This window comes from Panthera tigris, chromosome B4 (assembly GCF_018350195.1).
Source record: "Panthera tigris isolate Pti1 chromosome B4, P.tigris_Pti1_mat1.1, whole genome shotgun sequence".
NCBI lineage: Eukaryota > Metazoa > Chordata > Mammalia > Carnivora > Felidae > Panthera > Panthera tigris.
The window spans coordinates 78,801,185-78,828,498 of NC_056666.1; the positions used below are offsets into that span (position 1 = coordinate 78,801,185).

The 27,314-nt window shown below is 49.8% G+C and overlaps 3 protein-coding genes across 7 annotated transcripts; 2 read left to right on the forward strand and 1 right to left on the reverse strand.

Annotated features, from left to right (window-relative positions):
* The first annotated feature begins 425 nt into the window (after positions 1–425).
* On the forward strand, positions 426–3,559 carry PFDN5 (prefoldin subunit 5). Its single transcript, XM_007081376.2, has 6 exons — positions 426–536; positions 739–841; positions 1,135–1,166; positions 2,299–2,373; positions 2,490–2,595; positions 3,355–3,559. Exons 1-6 carry the CDS (start codon positions 465–467, stop codon positions 3,429–3,431), a joined length of 465 nt encoding a protein of 154 aa, XP_007081438.1. The 5' UTR covers positions 426–464; the 3' UTR covers positions 3,432–3,559.
* A 213-nt stretch (positions 3,560–3,772) lies between these two features.
* Positions 3,773–9,938, forward strand: MYG1 (MYG1 exonuclease). The gene is made up of 7 exons (XM_042992392.1): positions 3,773–4,051; positions 4,150–4,262; positions 6,968–7,127; positions 8,857–9,009; positions 9,148–9,270; positions 9,385–9,566; positions 9,722–9,938. The coding sequence occupies exons 1-7, from the start codon at positions 3,833–3,835 to the stop codon at positions 9,915–9,917; spliced, it is 1,146 nt and encodes a 381-aa protein (XP_042848326.1). The 5' UTR covers positions 3,773–3,832; the 3' UTR covers positions 9,918–9,938.
* A 271-nt stretch (positions 9,939–10,209) lies between these two features.
* On the reverse strand, positions 10,210–23,071 carry AAAS (aladin WD repeat nucleoporin). 5 transcript variants are annotated; one of them, XM_042992388.1, is made up of 16 exons: positions 22,837–23,069; positions 22,065–22,192; positions 19,093–19,148; positions 18,710–18,801; positions 18,475–18,521; positions 18,118–18,216; positions 17,661–17,804; positions 12,405–12,525; positions 11,937–12,061; positions 11,686–11,746; positions 11,383–11,566; positions 11,179–11,272; positions 11,029–11,096; positions 10,806–10,887; positions 10,610–10,694; positions 10,210–10,490 (listed from the first exon to the last, which is right to left on the reverse strand). In XM_042992388.1, exons 1-16 carry the CDS (start codon positions 22,957–22,959, stop codon positions 10,266–10,268), a joined length of 1,734 nt encoding a protein of 577 aa, XP_042848322.1. In that variant the 5' UTR covers positions 22,960–23,069; the 3' UTR covers positions 10,210–10,265. The 5 variants fall into 5 exon arrangements, with proteins under 5 accessions (XP_042848322.1, XP_007081441.1, XP_042848324.1 ...); XM_007081379.3 differs by having other exon boundaries at positions 11,476–11,566; positions 22,837–23,068; XM_042992390.1 differs by having other exon boundaries at positions 22,889–22,959.
* Between the last annotated feature and the right edge of the window lie 4,243 nt (positions 23,072–27,314).

Below are 27,314 nucleotides of genomic sequence, written 5' to 3' on the forward strand. Positions count from 1 at the left end.
CTTGTACTGTACTTATTGGTTGATAACGTGTCTCCTTATTCTCTCCATCACCAGACTCTTGGTGATCCCAAAGCACCGCGTTTGCGATGCTATTGACCCGCGAACTTCCCAGGCTTCTTGCTTGCCTGTCATTCACTATGTTTATACGACCCACGTGGAGTAGCATATATTGCTTTGCAATATTGTTATGAACTGGATATTTTTAAGATTTTTATAAGTTCCTTGAGGGTAGGAAGCCTCTTTGCTACAACTTTGTTATGCCAGGCGGGCGAGGTTTTGTGAAAATCACGAGACGCTCTACAATTCAAGTTAAAGACTCCAGCCCTTCTTTCTCTTCCGGGATGGAGGATCATAGAGATGTTCGGTGCAGCGAGGCCTCCAGGCGCATCCATCGAGATGCGCAGAGGGCGGCTAGAGCGTTGTTCGCCGAGGCGGCTTCCGCTTCGTTAGTCCTCCTTCCCAACATGGCGCAGTCAGTTAACATCACCGAGCTGAACCTGCCACAGCTAGAGATGCTCAAGAACCAGCTGGACCAGGTGAGGACGGGCGGCTGACACCCCTTTCCCGGCTCACATCCCTTTTGCCCACGCGTACTCCCTCGCCCCCGTTCCTCCCCGCTTTGGGATGCTTGCCTTCCCCTGCGAAACCCCCACACCATCCCAGAACGAGCCCCCTCTCCGTCAGTGCTTCCCCTCTTTCTGCAGCTCCCAGACTGACCCTGTCTACCGTCCTCCCTAGGAAGTGGAGTTCTTGTCCACGTCCATTGCCCAGCTCAAGGTGGTACAGACCAAGTATGTGGAAGCCAAGGACTGTCTGAACGTGCTGAACAAGAACAACGAGGGTATGGGGTAGGCGCGTGAAGGCGACATGGGGGATGTGGTGAGCCGGCTACTCTCGCCCCGCCTTCTAATCCAGTTGTCCTTACCTGAGAAGAGAAAGCAATCCACTACGTATTGTATGCCGCTACGTGAGCCCTTTGCATGTTGCCTGCCTAGAATTGAAATGTACAGGACATTCCTCTGCTCCTGTTATCCCTGTTTCCGTCCTTTTCTTACTATCTCTGTGCTGTGCCGTATTGGAACTCCCTTTAACGTCTTAACCTTCCCTGCTTGTTTGTCTTAATTGCTTTCACAGGGAAAGAATTACTCGTCCCACTGACGAGTTCTGTATCCTTTCGACAGAAACTGCTACCCTGCTGTCTCTTTTTCTCTCTCACCTGTCTCTCTCGAGGAAAAAAAAAAAAAAAAAGGTGGGATTAGTTTTGATTACTGCAGAGTGTCCCCATGATTCTGAGAACACTCTTATTGTACACACTTTATACCTCTCCTAGCCTGGGGCCAATATCCAGCTAATGCTTTGTGAGCACAAAGGCATATATAGAATTGAAGTGTGATTATTTCCCTTTGCTGTTTGAGAATATCCTCTAATATGAAGACAAAACAGGTGTGTTTACACTTTTACTAATAACTTAGAAGACATAAACGATAGAAAGATAGGATATAGAAACAAGGGGGTCGGCTCTGTGTGTGAATCCTCAATTTTGGTTTAACAGTGGTTATTTCCAAACTGTTGTTACTAAGAAATCTGGATTGTTTTACTTGAATGAGTGAGTTGTGACAGTAGGGCACCTGGAAGCTGAGAACTGACAGGCTGAAAAGAAAACAACAGAAGTAGTGTCATAGGGATTGGCCACTTAGCATTAAGTCCGTCGGGAATTAGCTAGTGATTTTGTGATTGGGGCTGTTGAGGGAAAGTGGTCTGGCTATTTTTTTTTTAATGTTTTATTTTTTTTATTTTTGAGAGAGAGAGAGAGTCTGAGCAGGGGAGGGGCAGAGAGAGAGAAGGAAACAGAATCCGAAGCAGGCTCCAGGTTTGAGCTGTCAGCACAGAGTCTGACGCAGGGGCTCGAACCCATGAACTGTGAGATCAAAACCTGAGTGGAAGTTGGACCTTTAACTGACTGAACCACCCAGGTGCCCTGAGGCTGGCTTTTCACTTTTACTACTCCACAGCAGTAGGAAAACACTGTATGTAGTCCTTCTAGAGGGGCTAGTGGGAAGAATTATAAGAACTGCTTGGAGAATGGGAGGGCCAGAGAGTGTTTCCAGCAGATGTCCTTTCTCCATAAGGCACCGAGTTCTCTGTCCCTCCCCATCTGGAGTGTATAGGTATAGTTCTAAGGCCTCCAGATCCTTGAGTCCTTGTGCCTTGTAGCTTTTTAGAAAAGGCCAAGCAGGTTAGCTGACAGGGAATCATGACTCCTGCTGGGCTAGTTTTCCCTTAATCCTTACTTCTCAGATGTATGTCCCGGGGAAGCTACATGATGTGGAACATGTCCTCATCGATGTGGGAACAGGCTACTATGTAGAAAAGGTGAGTGGAAGTAACCACGTGGATGCCTCTCTGAGCAGGGAAAGGAAGTTTAGGGGACGAGCTAGAGTGCAGCATGGGGTCTTTTCTTAGCCCTTCATTCACCTCTGGCCTTGCAGACAGCTGAGGATGCCAAGGACTTTTTCAAGAGGAAGATAGACTTCCTCACCAAGCAAATGGAGAAAATCCAGCCAGCTCTGCAGGAGAAGCATGCCATGAAACAGGGTAAGGTTGGCCTGGAGCATCTCTTCACTCTTTCTACCTCCATGATAAAGAACGTGGATTCCAGTGTGAACTGGGGACATCCCCTTTGCTAGACTAAAGCCATGTCTTTCTGTTTGATGTCTAGATGTGTTATTGTCTAGATTCTGTGCATTAAAGATTCACTATTTGTGGATTCCTGGGTCGGGTGCTTGAGAATTTTAGAAGAAGGAAATTATATCTTTGTTCTTGAAGAGTTCCTATCTAATGGGATGGAATGGGGGAAATGATATGTGTAAATGAACACACAGGAAAGAAATACAGCCCTAACTAAGGACTAGCCGTTGCAACCCTGGTTACACATTAGAATCACCCAGGAAGTTTAAAAAGGAAGCCCGAGTCTGATCCAAACCAGTTAAATCAACCGGAGGGTGGGGGAGTTCTGGGGGTCAGTGTTTGTTTAAAAGCTCCCCAGGTAATTCCGTTACACAGAATTGAGAAGCACTGTTCTAAAGGCAAAACTCTCGTCCACAGTATAATTTTCTGGTTATGTTTCAATCATTTAGGACTGTATTTTGTTCATTTTTATGTCCCAGTGGTTATCATATTTAGACACATTGTAGACTCTAAATTTGTGTGTGTCCCCAAGTGAATCACTGTGTTAAAAGTTTTATTAACTGTACTTGATTGTCCACCTGTCCTTAATTTTTTTCTCACTTCCTGAACTCTGGGTTCTCCCCTCTAGCTCCAGACCAGGGTCTGAACGCTTCTTTTTTTCCACAGCTGTCATGGAGATGATGAGCCAGAAGATTCAGCAGCTCACAGCCCTGGGGGCAACTCAGGCTACTGCCAAGGCCTGAGAGCTTGTATCAGAAATGGGACAGAGGGACCCTGCTTCAAGGAGCCTGGGACTTTGTGGGCGTGGCTTCCTGGGGTCAAGGAAGGGAAGGGTCTTATTCATGCTAATAAATGTGCCAGCTGGGCAGAATGTTGGTCTTTTCTTGCATTAAGCAAAGGACTGGTGGTGAGACCGGAGGGCGGTGGTCGAGACGCTGTGCCCCTCCCTAGAGCCTGCTCTGTAGGGATGGGGCGGTGCTTATCTCGGAGGCTCCACCCTGAGCCTCTCGGGGAGTTGGGGAGAAGTGCCGAGTGGACCTGGTCTTTGCGGATGGTTGCCATGGGAACCGTCCAGCGGAAATGGAACTGAGCGGGCTCTTCCTCTTCCGGGTCGGCGACCAGCCTCCCCACGGGGGGAGGCTGCATGGGCCACCGCTCCCTGCGTGGTCTTCTTCCTCTGCTGCTGCTACGGCCGCCACCCTCCCGGGCCGGGCCCCGAACGCTCAGCCTGGAGTCCGTCCCGCCGTCCAAGCGACCCCGCGGCAGCCGCATGGCACCGCCCCGGATCGGGACGCACAACGGCACTTTCCACTGCGATGAGGCCCTGGCGTGCGCCTTGCTGCGCCTCCTGCCCGAGTACCGGGTACGGTGGGCCGCACGTGCCTCAGGGGCGGGCCGCGCCCGTGCGCCCCTCCTCCCTCGCGGCCCCGGCCGCCCCCTCACCTCCTGTGTCCCCTGCAGGACGCAGAGATCGTGCGGACCCGGGACCCCGAAAAACTGGCCGCCTGTGACATCGTGGTAGACGTGGGTGGCGAGTACGACCCGCAGAGACACCGATATGACCATCACCAGAGGTGAGCTCCCAGATACCATTTCTTGAACTCCTTTGACTTCGGCTCTCCTCCGCTCCGAGGCAGCCGTCCGTCGCGGTGGTCTGGCCCGCGTCAGCGAAGGGGACCGCCTCATCCTTGAAAGCCAACCCCCGAGTCCCGCGGGACGGCAGCCCGCCAGCCCTCCGCCCTCTCTGCACCCGTCCATCCTGCTTCGGGCCTCCCTTGGCTCCCGGGCCGGCCTCTGGCCCCTCGCGACCGGCTGCCTTCCTCCGCTCAGCCAGGCTTTCCTCCCACTGGCGCCGTCCTCTCCCCCGTCAGCACCCCAGCCCAGGGTCGTCCTTTCACGTGTCCGTGCCGCTTCAGACAGCTGGGCCCACGCGGTGGCGGTGGTTGGTGGCCGCTCAGACGTGTGTGGTCTTCCGCTTCGTTTATACTCTTCCACTGGGAAGTCTTTCTTTTCCGAGGCCAGCCCATCGTCCGCAGGACCGTTCCAGCCCTTTTCCCCTCTCAAGGCCCTGCCTCCTCCAGCTCCCCCGGGAAAATCTCTCCCACTTTTCCAAGGAAATTGAGCCTCTGCGGGCACACCCTCAGATTCCCACTCCCAGGCATCCTCAGCTCCCTCCGTCCTGTTCAGGAAACTCATTCCCTTCTCTTCACCCCTTTCCAGATGTTATTACTTTTAACTCTGGGGGCTCACACCGCCATTCTCCAGAACCCCAGCCCTTCTGCTGCTTTTTGCCCACCCCTCCCCTCTCCCGCCTGGAAATCAAAGGAGTAACCGAAAAACAAAACCCTCCTTCATATACACCACACTGTTGAAAGTGGTGATCTCCGAGAGATTATGAGGATGTTTTATTTTAATTCTAAGTATTTCTCTCCCTCGCTTCCTTCCCAAGTGTACATATTACATTCATAAATGATGTGGTGTGGGAACCCTCTATTTATAGCCTCATCTCCTCCCCTCCCTTCAAACCTGTCTTCAAAAGAAGAGCGGACCCTGGCTCCACCTCCCTTCCAGTTCATTCCATTCATTCATTTAGCTGGTCCTCTCCCAATCTCTCCACTGGCAGTACTCATGGAAAGGGCACCGGTGACCTCACCACCAAACTCAGGTTGCTGGCTGAAGGTCTCACTTCAGTTGACCTCTTTGGGACATTTGACAGTTTTGACTAATTTCCTTTTTTCTTATGATTTTATGTACTTTTTAAAAAATTATGCAGCATTTGATACATAAAAGAATGTACGTTTTCGGAATATAAAACCTGTAATGAACACCTAAGAACCAATCTCCCAACCTAAGAACTAGAACATTACCATTACCTTTGCATCTGTGCCAAGTACTTCTTCCCTGTCCCATCCCCCTGTGTCCCCAGAAGTAAGCAGTATCCTTAATTTTGTGTCCATCATGCCCTTTATCTGCCGTGTGGTTCAGCACATGTCTGTTTTCCATCAACAATTTAGTTTTGCTGCTTTTTGAACTTTTATCTGAGGGAGTTACTATGTTAGTCTTTATACCTTATGGACATTTTATAAATATTTTTGTACTAATAATAACACTAAAACAAAAAATGAGCTCCCTAGGGGATTATGATGGACTGGTAGTTAGAAATTACAGCTGTGGTTGGTTTCTGTTTCCCTGAGAACTGCCGTACCTTTTCCCTATTCTCTGTGCCACTGAGAATTCAAATTTCTGCCTTCCTCACTCACCTACACCGCTGCAGGTAATCTTGCATTTTTTATTTATTTATTTATTTTTTGTATGCCAGCCAGCACAGTGCTCTAACAGGCACTTATCCACTAAAGTCTCTCAGTGGCTCCCCACTACGTATACATCAAGTCCAAGCTCCAAAATACAGCAGACAGGGCCTCCCATGATTTGGCCCCTGCTGACCCTTCCAGCTTTATTTTTTGCCACTCCTCACATCCAAGCTTGCCTTTCTTGCAGTTCCATGAAAAGATCTCTTAGCCATCGTACATGTTGTTCCATCTGCCTGGAACGCCTTTTCTCCTTCACTCTTTGTCTGGCTGGCGACACCTACTGATTCATCTTTTGGCCTGAACGCACTCCCTCCCCCTTCCCTCCTTATCTTTGTTTATAACCTAGCTAGAGCATTCACTTGGTCGTTTGTGTGCTTGTCTACCTTTTTTTTTTTTTTTTTAATTTTTTTTAACGTTTATTTATTTTTGAGACAGAGAGGGACAGAGCATGAACGAGGGAGGGTCAGAAAGAGGGAGGGTCAGAAAGAGGGAGACACAGAATCTGAAACAGGCTCCAGGCTCTGAGCTGTCAGCACAGAGCCCGACGCGGGCTTCGAACTCATGGTCTGCGAGATCATGACCTGAGCCGAAGTCGGCCACTTAACCGACTGAGCCACCCAGGCGCCCCGCTTGTCTACCTTTAATAGATGAACTTGAAGGCAGGGACATTGTCTTAGGTCTTTTTTTTTTTTTCTTTTTTTTTTGTAATCCCTAACGTCTAAAACACAAAGCCTGGCATGTAGTAAGCATTCAATAAACCATTGTTGAATGCGTGTATGAATGGGGACTCCAAGCTGACGTCCATGTTGAACCCCAAGGAAAAGCTGAAGCCTTCACAGCTGGGCTTCCTCCTCCCAACTCCTGACTATTCTCCAGTGTCCTCACCCACTCGTGTGTGCACATGCACACGCACACTGTGGGTTTCCTGGGGCAGCTCTGCCTCAGCCCCACCTCCCTGTGCTCCTCAGATCTTTCACAGAGACCATGAGCTCCCTGTCTCCTGGGAAGCCGTGGCAGACCAAGCTGAGCAGTGCGGGACTCATCTATCTGCACTTCGGGCACAAGCTGCTGGCCCAGTTGCTGGGCACTAACGAAGAGGACAGCATGGTGGGCACCATCTATGACAAGGTGGGGACCCGAGGACAGAGATGACCCGTATATGCATCTCCACCAGCTGGGAGTGGGCCTCACGCAGGACTGGGCCTCAGGTCAGGATTCCTGGCCCAGAGCTAGCCGGGCACCCTCTCCCTCAAGCTCATCTTCTCACAAGGAGATGGTCAGTCTCTCTCATCTCTGTCCTGGGGCGGTTGTGAGAAGTGGATGAGGTGGTGTTTGGAGAAGGGCTTTGAAAACCGTAAAGCAGCATTTCCTGGTCCTTTTCTTGACCTGACATGCATTAACAACTTGGTAATAGAGGTGGCTGCTTACGTTTGGAAGCATTAAGGCTTAGAGGTTCTGGCTGCCCTGAAGGGGGGTCGGGGGCAGATCTCGGACGCACGGATTGGGAAGCTCAGCTGGGAAGGGTTTGATTACGAAAATATCTGCAGGTTCCATCAGCACCCCCTGCAAGCGGCTCAACACGTTCCTGCCGTGGGGAGGGGATGGGGCCACTCACCCTGGCACACGTGTCACATCAAACAGGGATTCTGAGGACACCTACTTGACCCCATTCCTATGAAGCTCACAAGTCAAACTTCAGGAGTGCCTGGGTGGCTCAGTCGGGTGGGCGGCAGACTCTTGATTTTGGCTCAGGTCATGATCTCACGGTTCATGAGATTGAACGCCGAGTCGAGTTCTGTGCTGAGCTTGGAGCCTGCCTGGGATTCTCTTCCTCTCTGCCCGTCCCCTACTCGTGCATGTGCACTCTCTCTCTCTTAAAATAAGTACATTTAAAAACATAAGTCAAACTTCAGATTTAGTCAGCTCTGGTCGTTGCAGAGGCCGTTGAGTTCATTTCTGTCTCCGCTTGCCTGTCATCTGCCCCTGTGACACAGGAGGAGTATGATCCAAAGAAGTGAAGAAATATAAATGGTTGAACTGGAGTTTTTGGAATACTAAGGTTTTTAGACTGCTGGAGTCCGTTTTCCCTTTTGCTGAGGGGTTTCTAAGCAATTAAAGGAGGTTGTACCAAGTTTTAACTGAGCATCATGTTGGGGTCCAGACCAAGAGGTGCTGGGCACAGAGGAGTTTATCGGCTCTCCCCAAGAACAGCACTTTTCTGCAAACCGCAGACATAGTGATATTGTAGGCCTGTGTGTCGGGCAGTTTTGCTTTAAACATTGATATCGCATATCATTTCTACCCCCCAGGCTCTCGAGGCCCTGCCCTGCCATTTCTGCAGGCTCAAGAGGTACAGCACATGGCATATTCTGGGCTTCCCTGGGACCACATCCCAGCTTGTGTCTCCTCCAGCTGTCTCTCTACCTGACTCGTATTTGGCCAGACCCCTCTGTACCTCATTCACCAGGTCACTGAAGAGCCCATTCGGCCTCCCTGGAGACTCACCCACTCTCAGCCAGAGATCCATCCACTTCCACAGAGCCCCTCATGGAACTTGTTCTGAAGTCAGCAGCCCCCACCCCACACACACTGGCCTTGACTCAGGCTCCACACAGTAGTGGAGGGAGTGCTGGATTGGAAGTCAGGTGATCAGAATTCCAGCCCCAGCACTGTTAGCTTGACCTTAAGCCACTGAACTCCCCAGTTCCCCCTTTCCTCGTCCAATGAATGCCGAGAGGCTTCACGGGACTGTCGTGAAGATTCAATGAAAGAGTGTGTGTGTGCATACTTTGAAACCTAGACAACTGTATGCGAGTGGTAGGTACCCTCAAGAGCATTTCTCCCGCTGCTGCCTTAGATGTACGAGAACTTCGTGGAGGAGGTGGATGCAGTGGACAATGGGATCTCCCAGTGGGAGGAGGGAGAGCCTAGATATGTGCTGACCACCACACTGAGCGCCCGGGTTGCTCGGCTTAATCCTACCTGGAACCAGCCCAACCAAGACACCGAGGTAAGGAGAGCCCCAAGGGAAGGGACTGTGAGGCACGTAAGTGCTTCGGGGGAGGAAATGAGAGTGGTTGCCTCTTCCAGTCTTAGCAAAGTCAAAAGTTGGGGCCGGCACCATGGTTCTGATTCCCACGATTCCCAGGCCGGTTTCAAGCGTGCAATGGATCTAGTTCGAGAGGAGTTTCTGCAGAGAGTGGGCTTCTACCAGCACAGCTGGCTGCCAGCCCGGGCCTTGGTGGAAGAGGCCCTGGCCCAGCGATTCCAGGTACAGGCCTGGGAGGAGGCACTGTGGTTCACGAATTGGTGACTACTGGTAGGCTGCCGGTCGGCAGGGGCTCCCGCTTTCATCCTGAACCTTCCAACCATGCTTTCCTTTCAGGTGGACCCAAGTGGGGAGATAGTAGAACTGGCCAAAGGTGGATGCCCCTGGAAGGAGCACCTCTACCACCTGGAATCTGGGCTGTCCCCTCCGGTGACCATCGCCTTTGTTATCTACACTGACCAGGCTGGACAGTGGCGGGTACAGTGTGTGCCCAAGGAGCCCCACTCATTCCAGAGCCGGTAAGACCCTTAGAGGACCACCCTGCAGACCTTCAGGTCTGTTTCAGCCCTTTATCAGAGGGAGCCACTAACCTTGGCCTCTTCTGTGCTCCCTCTCTCTCTTCCTCAAGGCCTCCATTTGCTCCCACCAACTTCCTCTTTCTGCTCACTTGTAGGCTGCCCCTGCCAGAGCCATGGCGGGGACTTCGGGATGAGGCCCTGGACCAGGTCAGTGGGATTCCTGGCTGCATCTTTGTCCACACCAGCGGCTTCATTGGTGGGCACCACACCCGAGAGGGTGCCTTGAGCATGGCCCGTGCCACCCTGGCCCAGCGCCCAGTGCCGATGCGTCCCACAAGTCCCCTACCCTAATAAAATGCCATCTGTCTCATATTGATCAAGTCCTTGCTCCATTATTGCCCTGCACCCTTTTGGGAACCTGCTGAAATTTGGGAAAAGTGAAATGTTTATTATATGCCAAAGTCCATGGTAGGTACTTTCTCAGCTTTGCTTTCCAAAGCATTTGAAAACCACCCAGTTCTTGAAGTTAAATAATCTGACCCAATTCATGAAAAGTGACACAGCCATCTTAACCCAAAGTCCACACCTTCTTTTCTTCACTAAACCCCAGTGCAACTCTCTGGAAAAAAGTCTCATAACTGAGTGGAAAACAAAGAAGGGAATTTATTATTATTATTATTATTATTATTATTATTATTATTAGAAGTGGGAGTGAGGGGAGTGGGGCTGGGCAGGCGTTGGCCCAGGGAGAGGGTCCCATGGAGCAGAGATTGGGGATGTCTCAGTAAAGAGGGGCAGATCATGAATAGAGCCTCCGCCCCCAGCTGGGGGCTCCTGGGTTCGGCCAAACACTGGGCTGAAACGTGGAAACTGGGCATTGACAAAGTACAGAGGGATGTGGGCAATTCGGCCTGTGGACCAGCACTGCAGAGAGGGACAAAAAAAGTCTATCAGAGCCTAGGCCCAAAGAAGGCCACACAGCAGCCAAAGCCCTGGGTTCTTCCGCCCCGCTCCCGAAGAGCCCAGTAGCCTGGCCTACTCACCACACTGAGCAGAGCCCCTTTGTTGAAGGAAGGATGGAAAGCGATGAGCTGTGCCTGGGCCCCGGGCTCCCCCTGGATAACGCCACTAGGGGGAGAAGGTGAGCAGGCATCTGGAGCCGGGCAGTGGAGTAGGATGTGGGTTCGGTGTGGGAAAGCTGGTGGGAGTCCAGACCTGATGGGCCTACCTAGCACTTACCAAGGAAGCAGCTCAAACACGGGGCTGTTTCGAGTGCGAAAAAGGAGGATGACTGGTTTACCATCCTGGACGCGTGGATTTCCTGTAAGAAATGGATGTGACAGGAAGGCCCCCTATAGGCAGAATCCCGGGGCAGGGCGGAGACCTGCAGCCAGGACATGGACACCCTCCATTAATGGAAGATGGCTGTAGCCGAACAAAGTCCTTCCTCCCCAACTCTTACCTTTCATAAGCACAGCCAGACGTTCCCCACTGGGGTCCCAGACCATGGAGTGAGCCTCTCCCCCAAGTCTATGGGTCAGAACAGTAGGTTGGGAGGGCTCAGCATGGCCCCTCCACCTTTTGACTGCCCCTCCCTCACCAATCAGCTCACCTTTCCTCTCCATCTGGTGTCTGTACTGTTGTCTCAGACAGATCCGCCACAATGGTGGCTGACTTTGCACCTCCAACGCGCCCTTTTCCCTCCCCTGCAAGAAGGGCAGAGGCTCTGAAGTACAGGAAAGGGCCTCTCACTGGTCTCCTGCCTCCCACCTATTGTAAGCATCAACACCTCTCAAGTCTCCCAAGTTTTACTTCCCTTTATCCTTCAGAGTAGCATATTCCAGGGGGTTCTTGCCTTCCTCTGACTGCCCCAGATATTCTGCATCCGGAGCCATTTCCCCTGACTCACCGCAACGTTCTGGGAATGACAAGGAGTAAATGAGTGGTTCCCCCAATACAGTGAACAGCAGTCGGTTTCCATCTGGGCTCCAGCAGCCAGTCTGGGGTCAAGGAACAAAAGGTAGAGGAACACTGGTCTGTAGGGGGACACAGGGAGACAAGCTGGGACAATCTGGGGCCCACCTGCTCCCTGGCTGTCTGAATCACAGTCGCCTCTTACCTGACACCGCCCTGACAGAGTAGGCCACCTCTCGCACGTCCACATCTGGGCCTCCCAGACTCTGCACCGGAAAGAGTCAGGTCACAGCTTAGGACCTCTAGGTTCCAAAATTTGTACTTCCCTCCCTCTGCCGGTCTCAGGGCCAGGTCAGAGAATGGTCACAGAACTTCCTGCTGGAAGTTCCAGGAGCCAAGTGCCTTTCTCTGGGTCATTCCTGTCCTTACCCTTTCCCCTGCTCTCTTCCCACTCACCGAAAGACAGCTGAAGGAGTGGTAGCCAGAACTTTGCTGCCATCCGGAGACCAGAGCAGATTGGTAACCCCACCGCCACGAAACCAGGGAAGGGGAACACAGGTCTCCGTTGAAACATCCCATACCTAGGCAGAAGGAGCAGGAGTGAGAGGAAACTCCAGCATCCCCAACCTGTTACGGGGGCTGCCCTTCTTCTAGGTAGAAAGACACAGAAAGGGGAGGAAGCAAGAGAGGGGCTGTTAAAACAGGAGAATAGGTTTATACGTACAGGGATAGCAAGCAGAACTTTATTTATTTTGAGACAGAGAGCAAGCAGGGGAGGGTGCAGAGAGAAAAGGAGAGAGAATCCCAAGCAGGCTCCACAATGTCAGTGGAGCCCCCAGGATATTGTCCACCACCAGAGAAGAATGCTCTTGCCTCACGTCTGAGGGGGCTCAAATGGCCAAAGGAGGGGTGGGGACCACTCACCAGGATAGCAGCATCCACAGGTGAAGCTGAGAGCAGTCGTCCCCCACTGGGTGCCCAGGCCAAGCTGGTGACAGGTGTGTGCCCAGGGTGAGAGAGCACTTGTGCACAGCCAGAAGAGGGTCTGCCGAGGGGAAACGGTATCAAGTCAGAAGGCGACAAAAGGAACGCCCCCGACTCTACTTCCTTGCCTTCCACTAAAACTTCCAAACCCAATGGCCCCTCAAATCCAAGTTAGGAGACATGAATAAGGGTCAGGGAAGTTAAGGAAGGAAGGGAAGGAAGGGAAGGAAGGGAAGGATGGGAAGGAAGGGAAGGAAGTAAAGGAAGGAAGTAAAGGAAGGAAGGAAGGAAGGAAGGAAGGAAGGAAGGAAGGAAGGAAGGAAGAAAGGGCAGAGTCGCCACCATGAGGTCCATGGATGAAAGTGCATGAAAGGGAGGAAGCTTGTATCATGGGCCTCCAGGAGGCAAGAACTGACCAGCAAAGCTGGATGGTGCTGAGCAGGGGAGAGGCCGTGCTCTGCCCCAGACCAGAGCCCTCTCCCCGCCACATCGCCCGGCCTGGGGCCTGGGATCATCTATGACTCTACCTCAGGGTTGCAAGTTCTCTTCCAGAAATATCTGCTGCTGCTCCCCAGAACTCATCCCGTGCTGCAAACCCTGTCTTTCTGTCTTTCCTTGTCAGAATTAGTCTTCCTGTCTGTGCTCCCGCATTGTTTTCTGCTTGTCACAAAGGTGCTGCATGTGAGGTCATCCTCCACCACGAGGCTGTGACTTCGTCAGCTCTGTACATCCAGAACCACATACTTGGCCTGGCGGGTGCAGGCTGTGACCTGAATCAATGCCATCCTCTTCCTTTTCCACCAAACTGTAACTACCTCTAGTGCCAGTGAGATCCTAGATCACAGAACACAACTTATTCTTGAACTTTACATTAAGTCAGTTATCTTTTCAGGTCCGTTCACAGAGATCCATCTCATTCTTTTCAGTGGCTCCACTGTCTCCGTTCCCCTGAACAGATAAACTATAATTCATTCACTCATGCCTCCACCAATGGAGATTTCACAATTGTTTACAATGTAGGGTTTTTTTTAAGTTTCTTTATTTATTTTGAGAGAAAGAGAGCACATACGTGACCAGGGGAGGGGCGGAGAGAGGGAGAGAGAGAATCCCAAGCTCCATGCCGTCAGCACAGAGCCTGACACAGGGCTCAATCTCACGAACCGTGAGATCATGAGCAGAGCTGAAGTCGGACGTTTAATCAACTGAGCCACCCAGGCACCCCCGGAATGTTTTATTACAAACAATGCGGAAAAAAAATTCTCTGTATCGATATCCTTATATACTCACGTTACTATGAGTTCAGAATTTGGGGGTAAAAAAGGCTGGCACTTTTTAAAAAATAGGGGCGCCTGGGTGGCTTAGTCAGTTAAGTGTCCAACTCTTGGTTTCAGCTCAGGTCATGATCTCACAGTGTGTGAAATCAGGCTCCTTGCTGAGAGTGTGGAGCCTGCCTGGGATTCTCTCTCCCCTCCCCTGCTCACTCTGTCTCTCTCTCAAAAATTAACTAAGTAAATATAAATACACCAACAAATTATTTCGTGAAAAGTTTGTACAATATAGTCTTCTCACGAGAAAAAAAAAGTATCCACTTTCCTGGTCTTGCTAGTACTGGATATTATCAAACATTTTAATTTTAATAATATCATTCTGAATAAGAAATATTCTGTATTTTCTTCTAGTCCCTTATTTCTATGTTTAGTTTTTTAGTCTGCTTGGAATTTACTTGTAGATAAAGTATAAAGCAAAGACTACCTTTATGATTTCCCAAAAGGATATAGCCAGTTATCCCAACACTACTAAACTACTAAAACACACACACACACACACACACACACTAAACTTCTTTATTGTAATAATAAGCCAAATTTATCACATATTCAATTTTCATATATTCTTAGATCTATTCCGTTATTCAGTTATACTGATCTGGTTTGTTTATCCAGACAGTGGTAACTTTCCATTACTGTAACTTCATAAAATATTTTAATACTGGGTAGGGCAAGTCTCCCCTCAATATTCTTTCTTTTTTTTTTTTTTTTTAAACTCCCCTCAATATTCTTTCTTTGCAAACTTTTCTTGGCGATTCTTCCAGATTTATTCTTTAATAAAAACTCTGAATATCATTTTGCCCAGTTCAGAAAAACAAAAGCCAGAAGAATTCTGGTTGCAAGTCCACTTAATTTGGTATTTTTGTGATTACACTTTCCTGTCTGGGCGTATAGTATGTCTCCCCATTTAGTCAGCTCTAGTTCAAGTTTCTTCCACAACTTTCTTCAGATCTCTGGTAGATTAAATACATTTAATAATTTCTTCTTAGCGATTCAGTAAGTGTATGTACTGTAAATAGGTATTTTTTCTCCTTCAATTTCTCAATAATTTTTATAGGTATAAAAGAAAACTATTAAATTTTTGGTTTCTTGGATCCAGTCACCTTACTACATTTAGGTGCATTAGATCAAACAGTTTTTTTAGTTGAGTCTCTTGTTTTATCTAGGTATGAAATCCTACCTTCAAAGAATAATAATTTTCCCTTCGTTTCCAAGACATCACATTTTTTTTGTTTTAATGCACGCACTAGAATCTCCAAAAATAATGGTGATTAACAATGGTGACAATGAGGGGCGCCTGGCTGGCTCAGTCGGTAGAATGTGCGATTCTTGATCTTCAGGTTGTGAGTTTGAGTCCCAGTTTGGGTGCAGAGATTACTTCAAAGAATTAAATCTTTTTTAATGTTTGTTGTTTTTTTTTTTAATGTTTCTTTATTTTGAGAGAGAGGGAGAGAGAGAATCCCAAGCAGGTTCAGTGCTGTCAGTGAAGAGCCCAACACAGGGCTTGAATCCACGAACTGCAAGATCATGACCTGAGCCGAAATCAAGCGTCACACACTTAACCAACTGAGCCACCCAGGCACCTCCAAAAAATAAAATCTTTAAAAAAATAAAAAAGAAAAGAAAAATAACAGTGATAATGGTAACTGTCTTTATCTTGACATTACTGGAGAAAATATGTTTAATGTTTCCTACTTCACTGTCTAACACGAGAGCTACTGATTCCAAGTAAATACTTTTTTTTTCCCTCCTAAGTAAATTTTTATGTTAGGTCATCTCTTTGTATTCCTAGTTTACTTTCTGTTTTCACCTGGAATGTCTGCTTTTTAAGAAGAGCATTTATGGACATAAATATTTTTCTCCTTTAACTTGCTAGTGCAATAAATCATATTAATAGATTTCCTACCGATGAATAGTCTTTAATTTCTGAAAAATTCTACATGGTTAAGATTTTTTTTAATATGCTTTTGGGGGCACCTGGGTGGCTCAGTTGGTTAAGCACTTGACTCTTGGTCTTGGCTCAGGTCATCATCTTGCAGTTGGTGAGTTCAAGCCCCACATCAGGCTCTGCTCTGGCAGGGTGGAGTCTGCTGGGGCCTCTCTCTCCCCACCCCCACCCTGCCCCTCTCCCACTCACGTGCACACACTCTCTCAAAATAAATTAATAAACTTAAAAAATACATAAATAAATATGCTTTTGGACTCTATTTGCTAATATTTTCTTTAGAACTTTTAATATTTTTCTTAAATGTTTATTCATTTTTGAGAAAAAGAGAGTGTGAGCAGGGGAGGGGCAGAGAGAGAGGGAGACACAGAATCTGAAGCAGACCCCAGGCTCTGAGCTTTCAGCAAAGTGGGGCTCGACCTCACGAACTGTGAGATTATGACCTGAGCCAAAGTCAGACACTTAGCTGACTGAGCCACCCAGGCAGCCCTATTTAGGATTTTTGAATCTATGCTCAAATATCTTTCTTATACTACTTATTGTCAGGTTTAAGTTTTAGGATTTAGCTTCATAAAAATAAATCAGGATGAATTCTGGGACAGAAAGAGGACATCAATGGAAAAACTGGTAAAATCTGAAGAAAGTCAGAGCTTAGCTAGTCATGTACAAACATCAGTTTCTTAGTTTTGACAAAGGTAACATGGTAACATAAGATGTTAACAATGGGGGAAACTGGGTGACAGGTGTACCATGACTCTGTACTATCTGCAACTTTTCTAAACATCTAAAATTATACCAAAATAAAGTTTATTAAAAGGGGAAAAAATCAGGAGGCTTTCCAAATTTTTCGATGATCTGATCTAATTCAAAAAATATGGAAAGGTGCCTGGCTGGCTCGGTCAGTAGAGCATGAGACTCAATCTCACGGTCATGCCCCAATCTCAAAGTTCAAGCCCTATGTTGGGCATGGAGCCTACTTTAAAAATAAACAAACAACATCCAAATTATCATAGAACTCTCATAATGCCATCTCATTGGCAAAATTGCCTGGCATTTTTTTTTAATGTTGATTTATTTTTGAGAGAGAGAGAGCGCGCGCGCGCATGAGTGAGGGAAGGGGCAGAGAGAGGGAGACACAGATCTGAAGCAGGCTCCAGGCTCTAGGCTGTCAGCACAGAGCCCAACACGGTGCTCAAACCCACTAACCATGAGATCATGACCTAAGCCAAAGTCAGACACTCAACGTACTGAGCCACCCAGGAGCCCTGTAGCCTGGCATTTTTTTTTTTTTAGTGGTAGAGCTCATCTGTTTTAATTTCTTACACAATCCACTTTGGTTAAATTTTGCTAGAGAATCAAATATTTCCTTTAGATTTTCATTGGTTGGTCTAAACTTGTATATGATATTCTCTAATAGTTCTTTTATTTTCTTCCATGTCTGCTGTTATCTCTTCTTTCCCACTTTGAAAATACTATACTTTGATGTTTTCTTTTACCCTGATAAGGCTGGCCAAAAAGTTTTCTTTCTTTATTCATAATTCAAAGAATCAGTTTCTGGTTTTATATTTACTTAGTTCTCGTGGGTATTCTTCTTCAAATTTCCTTGATTTCAACTTCTGTCTACATTAATTCCCTCCCCCACTTCCTTTAAACCCTACATCAGACAGTCCTCTGAAAAAGACAAGTCTTTCCACTCCACGATCCATGGATACACACTCCCCACAATTCCTGAAGTTCCTAGTTCCATCCCTTTCTCTAGATTATGGCATTCTCAGCACCTTGACGCTGACCTTAGGTCTGCTTCTCCCACAGCCCTGCGAAGCACTGTGAAGACAAAGAACTTCTTCCAGACCTCAAAACCCACCACCACTGGCCTGGCCTCAACCCTCAGGCCAAGGTAAGACAGAGGCTGCTGGGACTCACCGGGTAGACAAAGAGGTGGGGTCCAGGGTCCAGATGAGAATGCAGGTCTGGCAGGCCACAGCCAAGACAGAGGCACTGAGGGGCTTCCAGGCCAGAGCCGCCACATTTCGCTGCAGCCGGTGCTTCAGGGAGGGGACTATAGTGCTGTGGGGAAGATTAAGGAGCTGAGTCAGAGCAGGGACACTATAGCTCAGGGGACCGGAGTTCAGTTGAGGAGGGAAAGCCAAGAGAAGAAAGCTGATCACACGGAGCCCAGGGGTTTTGTGAGACAGAAGGCTAGGATAAAGATTAGACCCGGAAATAGGACGTGTCTAGCTGTAGAGCCTCCCTGACACGATTCTGGAAGGGGTCTTGTGGACCAGGCCCAGGAACTACAGGACCCCTGGAACCAAGGCTAGCGGGGATAGGGAGATGACTCATGGACATGGAGACTGCAGAGTCGGGGCCTGCCACATACCTGCTGGCATTATACACGCGGACTGAGTCATCTAGCAGGGCCACCGCAAACTTGTTGGTGTGGGGGTGCCACGCAAAGACCCGCAGGCAGCAGCTGGACCTGGCGCAGGAGTGAGCATGAGGAAGGGGAACCTGCACCTTCCCGTCCCCCAGCCCAGAGGCTCAGATTCCCTTTCCCGGGAGGGCAGTATTGTTTTTCCCTTTTCATTTCTTTTGTCGGGAAGTAGGAGGAAGGAGAATGTGGGTAACAGTCAGGAAAGCAGTGGGAGGGGTCTCTGCTTTGACTACCCTCTCCCTCAGAGAAGTTCCAAGGTTCAGGACTTCCTTCCCGCAAAAGCCCTGGAGCTCGTACACTCACCAGTTTGTGACTTGGGCAAATTCGGCAATCAGATCTTCACTCTTGAGCTGTAAGAACAAAGCGGATAGAGGGGGTGCTGGGACACAGGGATTTTATCCCCTCAATGGGAGCTGCACTGCTCCCACCCTCTGCAGACTCCCACCCCACCCTGACCTTAAGGGATGGGAAATGGAAGGGGGCAGGAGTGAGGGAGCAATGGCTGGAGTGGTTGGGGTTGGGGGGGAGCCAAACTTACGGACAGGTGGGGGAACAGGGACCCGTGGAGGGAGGAGGCCCATCGACAGAGTGCCAGGGCCCAGCTGGATGCCGTCTTCACCCACTCAAACACTGTGAGGTTGAGGAAGCAGCTCTGGTTAAACCATTCACAGGGCTCTCAATGCGTACCCTAAGATGAAGGATGAGCAAGGACGAGCATCCCCCAGGTCCTTCCGCCCAGCATGCTTGGGGTACCCACTCTGGGGGATGTGAGGTAGGCAGAGGGGAGAAAAGATGGCACAGGCACAGCAATGCGGCAGGAAAAACAGGGCTAAAGGGAAATGGGCTGGAAGAAGTTAAGAAAAATATGGAGGGGAGATGCCAACCATAAAACTAGAGAAGGCTGGAGGGGAAAACACTTACCCTCTTCCTCCGAGTTCGCAATTTCATTCAGCACCCCAAAAAGGCCCATATCACGCCTGGTGAGAGAAAGCTGTGAGTCAGATTATTCTGATGCCTTCAGTCTCCCTCCACAAGTTATATTCATTCAATAAACATGCATTAAAAATAAGAGCATTCAGGGGTGCCTGGGTGGCTCAGTCGGTTGAGCGGCCGACTTCGGCTCAGGTCACGATCTCGCGGTCCGTGAGTTCGAGCCCCGCGTCGGGCTCTGTGCTGACAGACTGGACCCTGTTTCGGATTCTGTGTCTCCCTCTCTCTGACCCTCCCCCGTTCATGCTCTGTCTCTCTCTGCCTCAAAAATAAATAAACGTTAAAAAAAAAAAATTAAAAAAATAAATAAATAAATAAGAGCATTCAGGGCACCTGGCTGGCTCAGTGAGTGGAGTGTGTGACTCCTGATCTCTCGGCTATGAGTTCGGAACCCGCATCGTGTGTAGAAATTACTTAAAAATGAAATCTTAAGGGGGCCTGGGTGGCTCAGTTGGTTAAGCATCTGACTTCAGCTCAGGTCATGACCTGGTAGTTCATGGCTTCAAGCCTCACATCAGGCTCTCTGCTGTCCGTGTGGGGGCAGCTTTGGAACCTGTCTCCCTCTCTCTCTGCCCCTCCCCTGCTTGTGCATTTGCACTCTCTCCCTTTCTCTCTGTCAAAAATAAGTAAACATTTAAAAAAATTTTTTTTAATTTTTTTAATGTTTTATTCTTCTTGAGAGAGAGAGAGAGAGAGAGAGAGAGAGAGAGAGCGCATAAGCAAGGAAGGGGGACAGCGAGAGAGGGACACAGAATCCAAAGCAGACTCCAGGCTCTGAACTGTCAGCACAGAGCCTGACGTGGGGCTTGAACTCACGAGACATGAGATCATGACCTGAGCCGAAGTTGGACACTCAACCAGATGAGCCACCCAGGCGCCCCTAAAAAAATTTTTTTTAATAAAATCTTTAAAAAAAAAAAACAAAACATGCACTCACATTTTAATGAGTGCCAAGTATGTGCTAGGCACTTTATATATAATCCTTTCATTTAATTATCACATTCATCTAAATGGCAGTCTGCTCATTTTACCAACAAGACAACTAAGGCTCAGAGGTCTTTCAGGGCCTTGTAAGCAGATCGAGGGATCAAGACTTGCCCTAAGCCAGCGAATGGAAAACCAAGAAAAGATTTTTTTTTTTTTTAAAGTAATCTCCACACACAACATAGGCTCGAACTCACAACCTTGAGATCAAGAGTCATGCTCTACCAACCGAGCCAGCCAGGCTCCCCACGATGGAAGGATTTCAAACAGAGGAATCAAGTGATCACATTGGCATTTTAGAAAGATCAATCTGGGGCACCTGAGTGGTTCAGTCGGTTGAGCATCCGACGCTGGCTCAGGTCATGATCTCACAGCTTATGGGTTGGAGCCCCGTGTCGGGCTCTGTGCTGACAGCTCGGAGCTGGAGCCTGCTTCAGATTCTGTGTCTCCCTCTCTCCCTCTGCCCCTCCCCCACTCATTCTCTGTCTTTCTCTCTCTTTCTCTCTCTCAAAAATAAACATAAAAGAAAGAAAGAAAGAAAGAAAGAAAGAAAGAAAGAAAGAAAGAAAGAAAGAAAGAAAGGTAGATCAGTCTGGCTACAAATTAGAAGGGGACAAAAACGGAGAGAAGGAGATGGGGTAAGAGGCTATTTCACAAATCTGGAAAAAAAGGCCAAAGTGCTCTGAACCAATAAGGTTGGAGAAAAGCAGACAGATTTGAGAGGCTGAAGAAGTAAAATGAACAGAATGTGAAGGCTTATAGACATTAGTAAGAGTAATAGCAAAGGAAACACCTATGTAATACTTATAGCAGCTAATACTGCTTACAGTATGCCGGGGGCTGGGCTAGATGCTTCACACGCATTATCTAATTCAGCCACCATCACAACCCTACAAAATCGGTACTGTTAACATCTGCATTTTTAGATGAGAGAACAGAAGCCTGAAAAATTAATATGGTCACAGTGACCTAGGTAGGAAGCAGTAGCATCAGGATTCAACCTGTCTGTCTGCCCCAGAGCCTACATTCGACCCACTTGCTCCTGAATGAGCAGTAAGGTCATTCCCTGAGACGAGAAACACAAGGTAGAAGCAGGTTTGGAAAAGGAAATGAAGAGATCGGCTTTGAACATGCCGAGTGTCTGAAGCCTGTGTTAGAGCCAACCGAGGGGGTTTGGCAGACAAGGCAACACCCGGTATGAAGTATCAATTTTAGGTCCAGCGCAGGACACCAATATTTAAGGGACATCAGGAAGAGGGGGCACAGAAAAAGGCGGGGAGAAGCAGCAGCTGCTCGTGAGAGTACAAAGGAACACTCCCTTTGAACCCACCTATTGGATTTGTAGGAATTTATCCTACACATGATAGTGATAATAACTAACCCTTGAAGGGATTAATGTGTGTGGGCCAGGCACTGTTCTCTAAATGCTTTACATCCATTAATTCATTTCATTGTCACTACAACCTTGTAAGATAGGTTCCACTTTACAGATGAGGAAAGAGAGGGACCAAGTGATTAAGTAACTTGCCCAACATCACACACCTAAAAAGTGATACAGCCAGGAACTGAATCCAGACAGGGAGATGCACCAAATGAGTGACCTAAATAGGAGATTATTTTTTCACTGCAACATAATACCTACACCTAAGCTTCAGACAAAAGCTCAGAAAGTGGTAATGATGTGAAGAGGGGGCAGGGAGCAGACTCACTTAATCAAATCAGAAAGCAAGGCAAGTCACTGGAGATGAAATGAACTACTGTTGACTTAGGTTTCTCAGTAAGGGCAGCTAATTTGTTATGATGGATGATATCCAGCCCTAACCTAGAAAGAGCTTGTCAGCCCAAGGCAGAGGGACAGTGACCCCATCTTCTTCAGGATCTGCAGACCACCGCCCAGGAGACCCTTTGCCACCTCTCACCATATGTTGATGCATCTCTTCCACACCTGCTCCCGGTGGTGGATGAAGGCAGTTCTTGTGCCATGGTCCAGCCTCCCAGGGGTCTTCAGGGGATCCTTAGTCAGGTTCAGAACAGGAAGATTGATCCACTATAGGCCAGAAATAAGTGGTGTAATAATGAGTCAGTCTCCCCCGGATCTTAGCTGAACTCCCGGTCAATCTCCAAACCATGTCTGGGCTAAGAGTAAGAGGCTCCAAACACCTGTTTCCCATTCCCATACATGTAACCCTGGTGGGAAAAGGAAACTGAGCTTAGCTCCCTTATCTGGAAAACTAGAGTATTTCATAGGATTGCTGTGATTATTAAATCTTATAATATCTGTGAAGCACATCTGACTCAGAGCCTCTTTCGTACGTAGCAAATGCTCAGTAGGTGTCAGTTTCTCTCCCTTTTCCTCCCTAGGAACGCTGTGGGTAAAAAAACGCTCCAGGTTGTGCCTCCGCAGCGTAGAGAACTACCGAACTTTTCGGTAGTTCTCCTGCACCCTCACATCCCCTAAGTTCTCCCTCATTCTCTCCATCCTCTCTAGGCCTGCCCCCACAGCTCCTCGACATCCCTCACTCTCCAATCCCAGCCCTAAAATACATTCCAGCCCTTCTATTCTCAAACCTGGGCCAGGCGGTTTCCAGTTCGTCGGACTGAGGACAGCTACCCAGTCCCCGCTACGCTGCCTCCGCTTCCCCGTGCCCCGCCCCCATGTCTGTAGGTCCCCTCCCTCCTCGCCCCAGCCACCTGGCCCCGGAAGTCAGGAGGCGGACTCTCATAGCTATTGCCTGTCACCAACTCGTTATTGTGCTCGTAGAGGGTGACTTGACCCCTAGGCGGCGGCGGAGGGAACAATCCCAGGGAGCACATCTTGCCGGTCGCGAGGCCGTCCGGAATCGGTAAACTCGCGGATCCCGCTCCTCTAACTCTTAGTTCCCGGGCTAGATTCGGATCCGTACGGGTCGCCGTCTGGGACAAACAGCGTTGCAAAATTCAGCGGAAGTGAGGGGAAGAGTAAGGCAGAACACGAACGCGTGCGCAGTCCGGGGCCGACTTCCAGAGCTTCCTAGCGCGCCTCCTGGCGGCGGGAGGGAGAGCGGCGCGGGCGTGTCGCGGGGCCAACCCCTAGTTAACGGTCGGAGCGGGTTTTGTGTGTGCGTGTTTGTTAGTTTGTTTTATGCGAGACTGCTGTTTTTCCCAGTTCCAGACTCCACGACACAGTTTCCCACTCCCCCTCTCAGCGCTCGGAAAGCCCAAAATAAGCCACGTTCAGGGAAGTATCTAATTAAACTCTCCCAGGACTGTGGATCATCCAGAGGAAAATGCGGACTGTCTGGGGCAGCTGGCTAGAAAGCTGAGGGAAAAGCCTCTGAGAGGAGTAAAGTCAGGGGAAACCTTGGGAGGGAGAGGGAGAGGTCCGAAACCTCAGGTCCCCTGGGTTAGGCGTGGAGGGCGGAGTGAGAACAATTAGAAAACCGTGACCTTTCCTGAGCACGTATTACACAGTAAGGTGCTTGTATAATCTTTACAACAACCCCATGAGGTGGGTACTGTTCTGTCACCAAGAGGAAAGTGAGGCACAGAGAGATTGGACCTAAAAATATCAAAACCAGGCATCCTAAAAATTGAGATAGGGGCGCCTGGCTGGCTCAGTTGATGGAGCACGCGACTCGACCTTGGGGTAGCGAGCTCGGGCCCCAAGTCGGGTGTAGAGTTTACTTAAAAAATAAAATCTTGGGACGCCTGGGTGGCCCAGTGGGTTAAATGTCCCACTTCAGCTCAGGTCATGATCTCACGGTTGGTGAGTTGGAGACCTACCTACGGCTCTGTGCTGACGACTCAGAGCCTGGAGCCTGCTTTGGATTCTGTGTCTCCCTCTGCCTCTGCCCCTCCCTCGCTCGTACTCTGCCTCTCTCTCTCTCTCTCTAAAATAAATAAGCATTTTTTTTTAATTTAATAAGTAAATAAATAAAATCTTTTTTAAAAAGAATAAAAGTGAGATTGATTTTATTCTAATTCCAAAGGATGGAGCTAGAATGCAGAATTGGAGCTCCTCTTCTTGCAGCTGTGTGACTTTGGAAAAGTCTTTGAATTCTTTGAGCCTCAGCTTCCTCACTTTTGCACTGTCCTCATTATTTCACATGGTTGTTTGCCATACAAAATAATGGGAATGAAGCCATTTAATAATTCATAAAGTACTAAACACTTGATTAGCCATAACTCTGCCATGAACTTGGTGACCTTGGCTTTGATTTATTGATTTTTTTTTTCAATGTTTATTTCTTTTGAAAGAGAGCGAGAGCGACCAGAGGAAGGGCAGAGAGAGAAGGAGAGAGAATTCCGAGCAGGCTCAGCGCTGTCTCAGCACAGAGCCCAATCTAACAGCAAGATCATGACCTGAGCGAAATCAAGAGGCGTGTGCCTGACCCACTGAGCCACCCAGGTGCCCCTGGTTTATTCATTTAACAAAGGTTAATGAGCAATTCCAAGGACCGTGTTCTGGGGACACAGAAATGTATAAGGCATAGTCACTGCTCCTAAGAGTTGCCAGTCAAGTTGGAGAAACTAGGGGGCGTTCTAAGTTTAGCATTCGTGGACTCTGTCTGCCCCTTCCTTCTACATGAAAAGTTGCCCCCAAGAGAGTTATTCCAGGGTCAGAAAACAAGAAGTCTCCTCTGAAAATGCCCTTAACAAGGAGAAAGCCATGGGTCTCCTCCACTCTAGTACTTTCCAAATGTTAGTGAACATAGACCCACCAGAGAATCCTGCTAAAAACGCAGATTCTGCGGTGGAGCTTTTAAGCTGTATTTCCAAAACGCCTCCCACGTAATACTGCACAGACCAAATTTTAAATAGCCTCAGTTTAATTTGCTAGGTTAGTTCACCGTCACCTGGAATGTTACAGAAAACTTAAAGGATGTAGAGAAAAGCCGAGGGTAGTTGGGGAAACTGGCTGGAAAAGCTCTCCTTGAGAAGGGGAAGCAGTACAGGCTTTGGAGGAAAAGAGGGAGTCAATGACTCTGACAGTTAGTGGGGAGCACTAAGAACCCGCCGACAAAGTTTTTGCTTGAACCTCAATCATGGCACCATCCAACCCATACATATCCCCCAAGAAATCACTGCGGACTAGGCCTGCAACTTCCACCTCCTTTTGGTGAAGCCTGAGTTTCACCAACAGGTTGTGTTGTAATTACGGGTTAGGGGCCTTCCTCTCACCCTGTAATGTGAACTGGGGAGGAGGAACAGTGCGCCGTGTATTCACATCGGACCCCCGCCTGCCCCGTGTTTAAGGTTTGTCCAGTGTTTTTCACGAGTTGCGGATTCTTGGGAGGCCGACCTCCAGGCCTAGCGCACTTCCCACTAACTTCACCAGGGGGCGCGGCGGCCCCGGCAACACAGAGACTGTGACCCACCGCCCCCATGAACTCCGAGAGCTCAGCGGGCGGTCTCCAAATGGGGGGGGGGGGGCCTTCCCTACGACCTGGGCGGGAAACCGAGGCAGCGGCCCTGCCCGAGGCTTTTAAAGGGGCCCTCGACTTTGGGAGGCGGGAGGCGCCGCTGGAGCCTGCGTGCCCGGAGATCGGCCCGCAGAGGCCCGGCGCCCCGGCTCAGGGCCGGTAACCAGGCGCACATGGCCCGCCGGGCCCTGTTTGTCCTGGCAGCGCGCCGCCGCTATTTGAGGCGGTTTTTATCTCCCAGAAACCAGCAAAACCCCAAGCGGAGTCTAGGGAAGATGAAAGGGGCCGAGGGGCCGGGAGGGAAGGACCGCGAGGCCGCGGCGGGTGGGGGCTGGCACCGGACAGGCGGGGACAGGGAGGCGAGAGGGCCAGGCCCTGGGGGGTCCCGGGGAGCCTGCCCGGCGGGATGGGGGCGGGAGCCCGGGACCCCTTCCCCCACCCCGCGTCTCTTCCGCCGCGGCCCCCAACCCCAGTCCGCGGGAGGAGCCCTGGAACGCGGCCCTCTTCAAAGCCCCTTTGAAGCGGCGCGCCCCGCCTGAGGGCAGGAGGGTTCGCACCTGGACGGGGCGGCCGCGGCGGCCGGCTGAGGAGGGGGCTGGCGGTCCGAGCCCGCCCGCAGCGCCTCCCGAGCCGGCGGGAGTGGGGGGTGGGGGTGACGGTCGCCGGGGGCGCCGCCCGTGCGCCCCCTCAGCCCAGCGGGGGAGCCCGGGGGCGGGGGCCGCACAAAGCCCTATTGTGGCTCCGGGCTGGCCGCCACAGAGTGGCTTTTGTTCGTCCGCTAACTCGGCGGCGGGCACGGCTGATTGCAGGCCCGGGGCAGGGGGCGGTTACGTGCCAGGCCGGGGCCGCCCGCCGGGACCGGTTCGGGGCGGCGCAGTAGTCAGCGCGGGGATCGCGGGGCCGGCGCGCCGGCCGGCTCCCTGCCCTGGCCGGAGTCCGGAGGTAGAAGCAGGAAAGAGCCGGGGAGGAAACCTCCCCGCCTTCCCGACTCGACACGGAGAGCTCTGGGCGCTCGAATACTGACCTCCGCCCGAGGGCCTGGCTGCCGCGGGCACAGTGTGCCAACGGGCACGATAGGATGCCCGTGGGGAGTGCCCAGTTTGCCAAGGAAAAATCCTGTGGTTCACTCTTCTTCCTTCCTCTTTTTCTTTTCTCACCAGGACAAAAGTTAAAATCGAATTTTTTATTAAATAATAATAATAATTAAAAAAAAAAAAAGACTCCATGAGGGCATGATCCTTTCCCTTCCCCAATATTACCCTCTCCCCAAGCTCCAGAGGCTTTAACCCTTTAACTTGGGGCCTTGAGGAAGCAGGAGACAGAAAAGGAGGATCCAAAGTCACAGGAAAGGCATTCAAAGGCACGAAGCGGCTTTAAAAGTCACCAGAGGTGGAGTTGGGAGCATTGGAAGTCCCAGGTTGAGGGCCCTGTGGACGCAACCCCAAATCAGCTTGGGGACCTCTGTCCTCCTAGCTCTATAAATTCTTTCTCATGGCTTTTAGGCACCGGCCTAGTAGTGCCTTGTACAGAATAGGCACTCAATAAATACTCGATTTACTTGAATCTGATCCCAGAGAAAGCCTTCCCCACCTATTCTTTAGGAGAGGCACATCCAAACCATTGTGCTCCTCCTGTTAGGTGGGCTTCCACAAAAAAGCGTGTCCGGGATGGCAGCTGCAAGCTCTCCATAACCATGGCAACAAGGGATTAGCCTGCCGGGGTCATGGTGTCAGGGGAGGGGCAGTGGAAGAACCTGCTCTGGGGTCA